This window comes from Octodon degus, unplaced genomic scaffold (genome assembly GCF_000260255.1).
Source record: "Octodon degus isolate 3935 unplaced genomic scaffold, OctDeg1.0 scaffold00089, whole genome shotgun sequence".
NCBI classification, from domain to species: domain Eukaryota; kingdom Metazoa; phylum Chordata; class Mammalia; order Rodentia; family Octodontidae; genus Octodon; species Octodon degus.
The window spans coordinates 7,714,198-7,727,028 of NW_004524665.1; the positions used below are offsets into that span (position 1 = coordinate 7,714,198).

Sequence of the window (12,831 nt, forward strand, 5' to 3'; positions counted from 1 at the left end):
AAATACCTAATAATCATATACTTCAAAAATGAGATACTTAAAAGATACATTGAAAATAATTTGTATTTAATATTGTGTTTTGTGAAGGGTTTTTTAAACCTCAAAAATTCTTATAATAAGGGAAGTAAGACACTGTTTCCGGGATTAGAGTTAGTGACGTTCCTTGCAGATTTATGGTTTTGAGGCTGTGTTGCAGGTTGAGGCCTTTCCAGTGAGTAACCTGGACCCCTGCGCTTCACCCGAGCTCTTCTCTGGCCTGGGTCCTGAGCCAGGAAACACCAGGCCTGCGCTGTCTCGCGTACAGTTGCCCAGCTTCTGCTGCAGCAAGTGCTTCTCTACCTGACAGGTTCAGGCCCTAGTATGAATGGCTAAAATCACTGTGGCGGTCATCTAACACAGTGATGCCCTTAAAGGCCAGTGCTCCAGGGCCAGCTCCCACTTCTTCTCCAGCCCAGCCCAGCACACAATTTCCTTCCCCCCTTCCCACCGCCTCAGGGAAGCCTCCAGTCAGCTCCTCAGGTCTGTCTAAACGTCCCCTCCAAACCCCACGCCGGCAAGAGGCCACAGAAGCCTTGGCCCTCCTTTGTCTAGTACAGAGAATTCCTTAACCTCCCTGAACTCTCTCCATGTCCTCAAAGAAAATAAAGCCCCTTCCCTTTTTCCTTCTACCTTTTTTTCTGTTGCGCTGTTCACCTGGAAAACACCCATCTCTTCCTACTCATACTTGGCCTGAACTCACTCTACCCAGCCTCTTCCTGCTCTAGCCTTAGTAACACTCTGCTACAGGTTTCTAGAAGTGTTAAACCCATCGAGCTGGCTGGTGCATGCATGTAATCCCAGCACTCCGGGGGCTGAAGCAAGAGGAACAACATGAGTTCGAGGCCAGCCTGGGCTACATAGCAAAACCCTGTCTCAAAAACTAAGCATTAAGGCTGGCAAGATAGCTGAGCAGACTAAGCACCTGCTTAGGCAAGTGCAGAGATCGGGGTTCGATCCCCAGCACCGCATTACATACCAGCCCTGCCTCTGGGCGCACTGAGCCTGTGACCAAGTCCAGGCCAGGCATGATGACTCACACCTGCAATCCCAGCGCTGGGAAGGCTGAAAACAGGAGGATCACTATGAGTCCAAGCTGCATAGTCAGACCCTGTACCAAATATATACATTTTTTAAAATGGTAAAATAAGAAAAGACGTAGGTTTTTTTTAAAATAAATTTTACTTAACTCATACCAGGATGCCTATGCTCCCATTTCATTTACTCTGTTGGCTGTAATCTTTCTCTGGATTCCAGCTTTATTTGTGTGTGTGTGTGTGTGTGTGTGTGTGTGTGTGTGTGTGTGATCAGTGATTGAACCCAGGCTGCCCCTTCCCCTAGTGATATTTCGAGCCCTTTATAAATATTGAAGCAGAGTCAACCTCAGTCGCTAGATTTCCCAGGCTGGGCTCCACCCATGAGCCTCCTCTCTCAGGGTCCCCAAGCACTCCACTGTGCCCACGCACGACTGCACCTGACCCTTTCTTTTTGTAATATGCACAACACAACCTTACTCATGGGAGACAGATGAGTGCGCTTTCACTCCACCTTAGAGCTGTCACTGTTCCAGCACTACTCCATCTTACAGAGTCACGTGAGGCTTCTGCGAACAGGAGCAGGCCTGTGGCCTCACCGCATATTACAAGCACGCTTTTGAGATTCCCCTCTGGCCAGGCCCCCTAGGTCCCCGTCACTGGGCTGGAGTCCAGGGTGCTGCCCTGAGTCACAGTGGGGCGTGCTGGCTCTGGGCTGTGGGGTGATGGGCTGCAGGTCTGGAGCCTGAGCTCCCCCACCCCCGCCCCAACATCTCTGGGTGCTCTGAGTTCTCACCCAGGGCGCGGTCAACCAGGGGGCTGGGCTTGGGCTATTTTCACGGCCCAGGAAGGGGCTCACATCAGGCTGCCCGGACTGGGATTTCCTAGTAACAAATCAGGCTCTGTCCCTTGAACTGCAAGCAGCATGGGTGGAAAATCGAAGCCATGGCTCCAGGGAACCCTCGCCCTTGGCTGTGGCTCCCTGCAGGGCCTCAGGGCCCACAGAGCGCCCTCCACCTAGAGTGCCAGGTGCTTTCCACTACCACTAGGTCCCACCCCAGGGCTCCAGCACTCCTGAGGGACCACAGAGGCTGCCTTGGGCCCCAGACACCAGGACACCCCCTGCAGGCAATGGAGTCTCCTCATGGGCTCAGGGCTCCCAGGTGGCAGCTAGGGTAAGTCAGGAGGCTTTGGACAGAGGAGACACAAAGGGGCGGGCTGGAAGAGGTAGCTCAGCAGCACAGCACCTGCCCAGAAAGCACAAGGTCCTGAGTTTGATTCCCAGTACCAAAAAACAAAATAAAGCAAAACAAAACACCAGAGGGAAAGGAAATGGAAAGAGAGAACATCCAAAAGAAATGGGAACTAGATCAACAACCAACATGTAAGAAAAGAAAAACAAACTGGGCATGCTAGTGCATGCCTGTAATCCCAGCGCTCAGGAGGCTGAGGCAAGATGATTGCTATGAATTCAAGACCAGCCTGGGGTACAAAGTGAGCTCAAGTTCAGCCTGAATTGCACAGTGAGAACCTGTATCAAAAAGACAAAAAAAATTCAAAAATTTTAAAGGTGAAATGCAAAAAGAAAAAAAAAAAAAAAAGAAGAAGAAGAAGAAGAACCAGGGATATATAGCTCAACAGGGATATATAGCTCAACAGGATATATAGCTCTTGATGACCTCAAGCTGTCTGGCAAGCTTGAGGTCATGAGTTCAATTCCCAGTACACAGAAGATGAAGAAAATGAAGAAGGAGGAGGAGGAGGAGGAGAATTGCTGTCACCTCCATTCAACTGCAAACTCGAGGCAAACTGCAGTTGGGCACCGCTGGCAGATGCTTAGGTTAGACAGTCAGCGTGAGCCTCAGCCATGCACAGAGGGGAGCTGTACGTGCTAGAAGACCTAGGAACCTTCCAGCAAAGGCCTCTAGGAGAAGAAATCAGTGGCCCAAGCCCACTGGCCCACGGCCGTCCTCGCAGGGACTCTGCGGGCCGGATGACCATGTGGGAAGACAAGCCCAGGCAGCGGAGTGCCAGCAGGCTGAGTAAAGCATAGAGCTGGCCAGCAGCTCAGCGGCGGGGATGAGGGTTCATTCCCAGTAGGAAGAAGGAAGGAAAGGAATGAAGGGGGGGGGGGGAGGGGGAAGGAGGCAGGAAAAGAAATAGTTGCTGACTGCAATCAAAGAATCCCTCTTGTGTCCCCAGGATCAATCCTTCAACTCTGAGCGCACCCCAGCTGGTGCCCTCAGGCTCTTTCCTAAGCCGGTGGGTCCTGTCCCTCTGCCTAGGGTTTGAAACACAGGAACTCACCCACAACCCAGGCCAAGTTATTTTGAGTTGCCTGGGTTTGGGTTTGAGGAGAGACTGAACCAAGCACCCTTCCCTGGACCCAGCTGCTTTTTTGTTATTTTGAGACAGGATCTTACTAAGTTGCCTGAGCTGGAGGTGAATTTGAGAGCCTCCTGCCTCAGCCTCCCAAGCACTGAGATCACAAGCTCGCTCCAGCATACCTGGCTTGTTTGTTTGGTTGCTTGGTGGTGATGTTTATGGTTTGTTTTGTTTTTCAGGCAGGGCCTCACTATGTACAAGAGCAGGCTTCTGCCTTGGGAGCTCCTGCTTGCTTCCTAGCAGGGAGTGCTGATTTACAGGCCTGGGCTTTTTACTGCACAGCCCAGACCCCGGGCCTAAGCGATCCTCCTGCTTCAGCTTCCCAACTCGCTGAGCCTGGGCCAGGTGCCTCTGGAAGAAAATCCAAATTTGAATGCCACCCAAGAGCCACTCACAAGGATCGTTTCTATTCAAAATCAAAAACAGATTTTTTTGAGAGGGGAGTACCAACTTCAAACTCAGGACCTTGCACTTGCCAGGCAGGCACTTGTGCCACTGCGCTACCTCCTGGCCCCAGTCTTTTTTTTTTTTTTTTTTTTTTTTTTTTTTTTTTTTTTTTTTGACCCTGCCTCACTCTCTAGCCCAGGCTGGTCATGCCCTCTCAGCTGTCCCCTACCTCATCCTCCTGGGAGGGGGAGCTGGCATGAGCCACTACACCAGCTAATCTCTTTCCTGTTTCACACTCACCACTGACAGCTACACGTTAATAAAACTAACCCTGTGTTGGGCAGTGAATTTCTGAATTCTTCCCTGAAATCTGCTGAAACCTCTGCCTCAGGAGAAGCCCTGCGGGGTTTAGCAGGGTGGAGAGGGGAACCCCCATGGGGCGGAGCTGAGGGAGGAGCTGCAATCAGGTGGGGCTGCGGGGATAAAGCCCAGAGGCCGGCCGAAGGCGCCTGGCCCTGGAGCTGCAGCCTCCTGGTCCTGCGGAGTTCGGTCGCTACAGGCAGGGTTCGGACTCCGCCACCCGCCCGTGTTCTCCTGGTGAGTCACTGCCCTCTGTGAGGACACCCATGCCAGCCTCGGCCAGCAACCAGTGGGGACAGAGGTCCAAGGTGGCCCTGAGGATTTGGTGACCTCTTTCCCATTAGGTGAACAAGTTTAGCACTGGGTTTTGGTGGTGGTGCAAATTTATTTTGTTTTAGGTTCGTGCTACCTAGTTTAGGCTGGATGTGGCACACAACCCTCCTGCCTCAGCCTCCCAGGTACTGGGGTTACAGGTATGCACCCCATTCCTGGCTTTGGAGACAGGCCTGGCTTTATTACCCAAGTGGTTCTACTTTTTTTTTTTTTTTTTGGTCTGGGACATGGTCTTACTATATAGTGCCTTGAACGCACTGTGCAGCCCAGGCTGTCATGAAACTCACAGTGATCTGCTGCTTCAGCCTCCAGAATACTGGAATTGCAGGCACCCGCTACCACTCCAGGCTTATTTTGAGATAAGATCTGTTAGAATCCCCAAATGGCCTCAGCTGAGCCTCAGCCTCCCGGAGCGCCTGCATTACAGGCATGTTCCACCATGGCTGACAGGGTTGGTTTTTCTTCCTTCTATTCTCTCTCTCTCTCTCTCTCTCTCTCTCTCTCTCTCTCTCTCTCTCTCTTTCTCTCTCCCCTTTTTTCTTTTTTCTTTTTTTAGACAATTTCTCCCTGTGCAGTTCAGACTGGCCTTAAACTCACCACATAGCCCAGGCTAGATTCAGACTCCTGGAGATTCTCCTGCCTCGAGTGTGCTGGGATTACAGAATTGCACCATAATGCCCAGCTACTGCACACTAGCATCCAACTCAGCGTGCAGCCCAGGCTGAGCCCAAAAGCAGCACTCCTCCTGCCCCAGGTCCAGAGCACTGAGACTTAGAGGAGTGGCCCCCACACCTGCCTGGCCGCAGGGAGGTTGTGTGGTCCCACCAGGGTTTGCCTACATCAGTTCTGGCCTTGACCTTGCTGTCCCTGGCCCCTGAGGGAGGAATAAACAGGTCACCTGGACTCACCAGGGAGGAAACCGGGGAAGTTAAGGGGAAGTTAAGGCATGCAGATCCCTGAGGCAGGAAGGGAACCAGTAGGACCCACCCCTTCTGGTTGCTCCACTACTTCGGTGCTTCCATCCTTCTCTGGTCCATTCCTACCCTTCCCCCTCCACTCTCCCCCGGGGCCCTAAAGTCTGTGAGGACATCGAGCATGGGACAGAGGAGCTGCTGGAGAAGAGTGAGGACGGGGTAGTGGGTCCCACCAGGATCTAGAAAGTCGGGTGTCACCCCAAGGTCTTGCATTCATTCCTGCAGCTCAACTCAGCAGGACCAGGTAGGTGCTAGAGGTAGGAATGGGGGTGGGTGGGCGGGAATGGCACCCACAAATCCTCCAGAGCTTTCCTGCAAAGCCAAGAGCTAGGACTCGACAGAAGCCCAAGAGCTGAGGAGCTGGGCAGGGAGCCTGCCACCTTCACTCCAAACCCTCAGCCACAACTGGAGGAGATTCGGAACTCCCTGCAAAGAATCGAGGAGGCACAGAACCCCAGCCGCACTCCCTGGGGAGGGTCGGCTTAGCCAAAGCCCCCCGTGCATGTGGCACAGTTTCCGGCTCCACGAAGCTCGTTGGCCTGCTCATCTGCAGTTCTCCTTCCGTTGGTCTTCCACCCCCTTCCACCAGCGTCTGCTCCCCGTTTCCGTCCACCGAAAGGGTTCTTGGCCTAGACATGTCCCAGCCAGCTGCCTGCGCTGGGGGTGGCTTTTCTCACTGCACCCTTTTCCACTGCCAGGTGACACGGACCCAGGGGAGGGGGCAGGCAGACCTGTCCCTGGGCCTAGAGGAGAAGCCAGCTTCCCACAGTTACTTGAAATGAAACCTAGTGACTTTCATGTTATGACGTGCTTCATTTTTCTTAGCCAGGTATATTTTGGGAACTGAAAATTTAGAGAGATTGGGCCATATAACATTTGCATTTTCTTGGTCTTGTGGCCATAGGTGAGAATTCTCCCCCCAAAGTGATTGGAGTGAGTTTCAGGTTCCTTGGGCCCAAGCCCCAGCAGTGCAGCCTTGGGGGCACTGTGTTAGAGGTGGGTGCTGAGAGGCAGAGGTGGAGGCGGAGCTTTAGGCCAAGCTTTGAGCTTCCAGCACTGACCAGACTTGGGGGACACATGAGGACCCATATGCTATTGTTGCACCAGGGATTTCAGCTGCTAGTTGGTTTCTTGATGGGGGAAGAGGGGTGGAGGGCGTTCTCAGCCTTGTCTTCTCCTGGGTGCTTCCTAGGAATAAGGCCTGCTGATCAGCACGCCAGGATGGACCCCCTGTCCCCACTCACACTCCTACAACTGGCTGTCCGGAGCCTGCTGGGGGTCAAGGAAGTGGCCCTGGGGGCCCTGGAGGACCTGCCGGGGGACCTCTTCCTACCAGTCTTCAAGGAGGCCTTTGCCAGGGGACACACGGAGGTGCTGAAGGCCCTGGTGCTGTCCTGGCCTTTTCCATGCCTGCCCCTGGGGTGGCTGGTGAAGGCGGAGTACTCCACGCTCTCACTCAGCCTGCTGGGCAGTATCCAAGTGCAGAGAAGCAACTGGCAGGCCCTCCAGGCCGTGCTGGACGGGCTGGACGAGCTCCTGACCCGCAAGGACCATCCCAGGTGAGCGCGACCGTGTTGGGAGAGGCGCTGGGGTTGGAGTCCAAGGCAGAAAGTGTGGAGGCCAGAGGCCTCTGATGGTGACATCCGGGGATGAGAGACGCCATGGGCATCGCCAAGCCCTGGCCAGGAGACTCAGGGAGGAGGACTGAGCCGAGGAGGCAGCTGTGGAAGGAACAGCAAGAACCCCGCTCTCCCAGGAACTCGGTCCCCAGCTGGGGGAGGAGTGAAAGCCAGGCAGAGACCAGAGTGCGGAGAGCACAGCATAAGCTTCCTGGCCTCACTTCTCAACTCCTTCCCCCTGGGTCCCCGCAGGAGGCTGAGACTGCGAGTGGTGGATGCTCGGGCTGTGCACCAGGGCTTCCGGAGAATCTGGGCTGGAAGCCTGGGGGAAGCCTGCTCCCCTATAGCTCCGAAGAGGAGAAGAACAGAGCAGAGCGGGCCGTGGGCAGCAGAGAAGCAGCGGCTCATAGTGATTTTGGATATCTGGGTCCAGGAGGGACAGCTGAGCTCCTTCTCGTCCCAGCTGCTCTGCTGGGTCCAGGAGAGGAAAGGCTTGGTGCGGCTGGACTGTATAAAACTGTGCATTACAGCAAAGAACATTCCAAGTGCCGCGGAGTCCCTGGCCAGCTTGGATCTGAGCCAGGTGCAGGAGGCAGATGTGACTTTCAGCAGGGCAGTCTCCACCCTGTTTATCTTTACCCATTTCCTGAGCCATATGCCAAATCTTCACAAGCTACGAATCTGTGACACCTTTGAAAATCCGTTCATTATCTCAGGGGAGAGACAGCTGCCTATCACCGACTCTACCCCTCAGTTTCTTCAGCTCCACTATCTTCGGAAGATTTATCTGGACTCTGTCTCCTTCCTGGAAGGCCACCTTGCCCAGGTGCTCAGGTAAGAGGTAGGGCCATCCCTGCAGACAGCTGAGCTGTGTGTGCTCTAGGGGGATCAGTGGATGTGTGCCGGTGTACCCTGGAGGCGCAACAGATCACACTGGCGTGTCAGAGCACACTGCTTGTACACACCTTTTTTGTGCCTGGGGCCACACCCTGCTACACAGAGTAGCCACCATCTGTTGCTGGATCTAACTGCTCGGCCTCTGTAGGTGCCTGACGTCGCCCTTGGAGACCCTGTCATTAGTTCGCTGCCGGCTTTCTCAGGCGGACTGGGACCAGCTGCCACAGTGTCGAAGCACCAGACACCTGAGACACCTGGGCCTGTGTGGTACAAGACTGACCGACTTCAGTCCCAGCCCGCTCCAAAGTCTCCTGACTAACACTGCAGCCACACTGACCAGCCTGCACCTGGAGGCCTGTGGGATGACCGAGGCCCAGCTGTGTGCCATCCTGCCTGCCCTGAGCCACTGCTCCCAACTAACTGCACTCAGATACATGCAAAACCCCCTGTCCATAGCCACCCTGGAGAAGCTGCTGGCCCACACGGCCAGGCTAGGCAGCTTAAGCCTGGAGCTGTACGAGGTTCCTGAAGAGGTTCGCAGCTCTCCATCTGCCATCCCCAGGCTGCAGCTGGACAGGGTCTGCACAGTGCTGCGCTGGGTCATAAAGCCCCTGCAGCATCCCAGGACGGTCTGGTTCACAGGTCCTCACTGCCACCTCCATACTGACTGGGAGCTCCACTCCTTGCACCACACCCCCTGCCCAGCCTGTCTCCCCATCTAGGGGGACCCTCGCATCCTTGCTTCCTTCCTCCTGGGCACCAAGAACACAGAGCCCTCAGTTCAGAGCGAGCCAGAGAAGGGCAGGGTGGGCAGCAGGCCTTGGAGAGCAGAGGCCGTGGGGTTGGGTGCTGGACATGGCAAGAAAGAGGGATCTGCCCTTCTGACTGGGAATGCATGCTTGGGAGGATGCAGTGTGGAGCCAGGTGGACAGATGCAGTCATGAATAAAGACAGCTGTGGGCCAGCCACTGGGGTCCTCCGTGATCCCTCGACCCGGTTTCTAGCTTAGGACTCAGGAATCTGCAGCGGCAGGTGGAAGGGCCACGGGCTGTCTCATCACGGAGCTTTGGCCTCGGCACTTAGCTGGCAGATGCAGGTGCTGCTCTCTGCCCCTCCTGCCAGCCCACTCTTTCCCCGTGCAGCTGGACCTGTTCTCCGGGCTGCACCTGTTCTCCGGGCTACAGCCACAGACAAGGCCCTGAGGGAGCTCGGGGCCGGGCTTGCCTCTCACACTTGTCCAACGCTCCAGAGTGCTGTGATAGTAGGTGTGGGGCCTTACGCTTCGTGGTGTCCCCTTTTTTCTGTGCCTCTTTTGAGGTGCATCATAGGTTATCACCCCGAGGTACACATCAGAGACCCATTCTGGAAAGTAGAGCCCTGAAGGAATGGCAGGACACAATGGGAATACACATGCTTAGGAGAGGACAGGGGAGCCCGGAGGTCAGTGGGCTCTGAGAGGCCTCCCGGGAGTCAAGGGCAGCTGCCTTGACTCCAAGCCCACCAGGCACAGGGGTCTAGCACGGGCCACACTGCCCACAACAGACTGAGTGCCTTGGGAAGTGCTTTCTCCCTGGGGACACTAGGTGGTCACTCTGCTCAGAGGATCTAGGAGACAGGTTGTGGTGCGTGGCTGTGCTGACAGAGATCCCTGTGCCCGTGGGAGGCTGGCTCCCTGGCGTAGAGGCAGCAGCACCCTGTGTCCAAACCAATACCTCAAAACACAGAACAAATCAAAACAAAGGCCTTCAGTCCTTTCAGGTCTCCTTGACCTCAATTCCCATGCTGCTCTTTGTTCAGTTTCATCCTCTGATTATTTTCATTCAAGTGAAGAGCCCTGGGCAGCCTGTGGGTCCATCTTGCCTTGATGTCCCCTGTGGGAAGACCCCTGACACTAAGGGCGAAGGCCAGATCTATAGGACGCCAGGGTCTTGAGACTCAGCCTCTTCCTCTCCACTGCCCACAGGGCCATGGGGATGTGTGGTCCCTTCTCCGCCCACGGAAACAGCTCTCTCTGCTCTGCAGCAGCAGCTAATGTAGATTTTACCTTCTGAAGACAGTCGCCCTGATGGGGAGATAGCTCAGTGGCATAAGTGCCTATCTGGCAAGCTCAAGGTCCCGAGTTAGATCCCCCATACTGAAGGAAAAAAAAAAAAAAAAACAGAAACAAAACATAAAAGACAGCCGCTTAGCTGATCCTATTTGAAACACCCTTTACTATCTGTGGCAACAAAGGCTGGGTCTCCCACCTACCCTCAAGGAAAGTGCCGGGTTGGGAGCGTCACCAGGTTGGGAGTGCCACTGGTGAACGCTGCCACACATCCCTGTCAGCCACACAGAGACTGAGACAGAGATCGTGAGTGCTTGTTTTTCATTTTGAGACAGTATCAGACTGTAGTTAGGCCAGGCCAGCCTGGAACTCACTGTGCACTCCTGGCTGGCTAGAACTTGCAGTGACCTCCTGCCTCAGCCTCCCTACTGCTGGGATTACAGATGTGTGCCACCACACCTGGCCTCGGACCATGAGTGTGAAGCCAGCCTGGGTGACCTGTTACAACCCCATGTCAACAATGGGCTGCAGCTCTGCCCTCCCCAGTTCAATCCCTGGAGCTGGGAACGCCCCATTCTCTCCTGGGAGCCCCTCCCACTTATTTAGTTTCTCAGCCTCAGTGCTCAGAGCAGATCCCACAGCGACAAGGAGTCAGGCCCGCTCGGTCATCCTCGGGCCCCACTGGAGATACCCAGGGTCGCTGCAGCCCCAGCTTTCCCACCTGTCACCAATACCTACATCTGTGGACCTCAGCCTTGAGGGCCTGGCACACCCTGGTGGCCTTTCTGTGCCACCCTGACTGGGCACACGTTCCACAGTGTCAGGCGAGGATATCCTGAGTCTGCTCAGGAGTCAGCACAGAGATTTCTGTGCTGCTCCCTGGAGCTTGACATCACTATTTCAATGCAGCTCTCAGAACCCTGAGTGGTTTTTATTTTTGATGGTCCTAGGATTGAATTTAGGCACTCTACTTTTTTTTTTTTTTTTTTTTGCGGAACGAGGGATTGAACTCAGGCCCTTGCACTTGCCAGGGAAGTGCTTATTCCACTGAGCCATCTCCCCGGCCCCAAGGGACTCTACATTGATCTACATCTTTGGCATAGTTTTATTTTTCAATTGTAATATTGATGATTGATTGCTTGCTTGCTTCATTGATTGTGGTTCTGGCTGTTGAGCTCAGTGGCTTTACTATTTTTTTAATTAATTAATTTATTGTGCATGGCTGGCTCAACCCACCCTGGGGGTGGGGTTGGCATGGCATGTGGTGCTGGGGATCGAACCTCAGTCCCTGCTGCCTAACCTTGCTAAGCAGGTGCTTTAGACTGCTGAGCCACCTGGCCAGCCCTCAGTGCCTTTGCTCTTCACTGCATCCTCTGCTCTATTTACCTTTTTATCTTAAGCCTAGGGCCTGGCTAAGATGCCACATTGCCCAGGCTGGACTTGAACTCGTATGTGGCTGTCCTGCCTCAGCCCTGCAGAAAGCTGTGGTTACCAGCATACTCAGCTATTGTTTGTTCTTTAATGTGGTGCTTGGGATCAAGCCCAGGACCTTGCACATGCAAGCCAAGCTCCTGCTGCTGAGCTAGACACCAAGTGCCAGCCCTCTGCTTCTTACACAGCTTGTGCTGCTTTAAAGTTTTCAGGCTCAATGTTTCCAAAAGGACTTAGCATCCTGCCACGTAGTGCCTCTGCAGAAGCCAGACCCACACAGCAAGGGCCCCCAACAGCCACCACCAAGCCAGGACACCTGGAAGCCCAGTGCTCAGGAGGCTGAGGCAGGAGGATCACCATGAGCTTGAATTCAACTGGACTCTGTAGTGAGTTCAAGGGCAGCCTGAACTATGTAGGAGACCCTGTCTCAAGCAAAAGGGGGGCAAGGAAGAGGGCCCTCCCTCCCTGCCCCATCACCCATCCCCAGCCTACACAGAAAGGAAACAATCAGTGGTTGTTGGGGCTGCCCAGCAGGCAGAGCAGGGGCAGCCTTCCTCCAGTGTCCCTTCTTGGGGCAGTCCCCCCCACTTGCCCTTCTGGACCTGAAGCCACTCTGGACCCCAGCTGGGCTGGAGCTGACCCAGAGCCCAGGTACCTGGTCCCCTTCTGAGTTTGTGCCCGGCCCTGCTGGCCTCCAGCCCCTCCCCCGGCACAGCAGGCATCAAGGGGGATGACAAGGCGGCCTGGCCCCTCTGCCCCAAGGGCTTCCTGCCCACCTACCATTACATCCCATGGTGGGCAGCATGCTCTTGAAGTCACCCTTCACGTACCGCAGCGCCAGGCTGGACTTGCCCACGGAGCCGCTTCCCAGCAGGACCAGCTTGAACACGCGGCCAGGGGTGGTGCCAGGCTGGGGGAGCTGGCCTGCCTGCGCCATGCCCTGCAAAGCGTGAGGGTCGCTGTCCCAACCACGTGGCCCACCAGCGGGTCACACCGCTCTTTACTCCTTGAGCTCCACAAACCTGTTCCTCATCCTCCAAAGTACCTGAAGTACCTGAGAGAGGGGAGAGATACCTGGGCGCCTCTTGCCTGTTCACAGATAAAGTCAGAGCCAGCTGTGGTGGCCCACACCTGTGCTCCCAGTGCTCAGGAGGCCGAAGCAGGAGGACCACTTCAAGTTAGCCTGGGCTACATAATGAGTTCGAGGCCAGCCTGAACTACATAGTGGGACCCTGTCTCCAAAATAATGTATGAATGCATACATATATACATAGATTAAAGTCAAATGTTTCTCAAAAAAAAAAAAATCTCCCTAAAAACAGCTAATG

The 12,831-nt window shown here is 54.8% G+C and overlaps 1 protein-coding gene across 1 annotated transcript in view; it reads right to left on the bottom strand.

Annotated features, from left to right (window-relative positions):
- Rab17 (RAB17, member RAS oncogene family) overlaps nucleotides 1–12,440 on the bottom strand; it is a 19,646-nt gene extending 7,206 nt beyond the window's left edge. Inside the window, 1 exon segment of the mRNA XM_012516033.1 lies at nucleotides 12,284–12,440. Within this exon segment, the coding sequence (XP_012371487.1) occupies nucleotides 12,284–12,440 (157 nt within the window).
- Nucleotides 12,441–12,831: the final 391 nt, after the last annotated feature.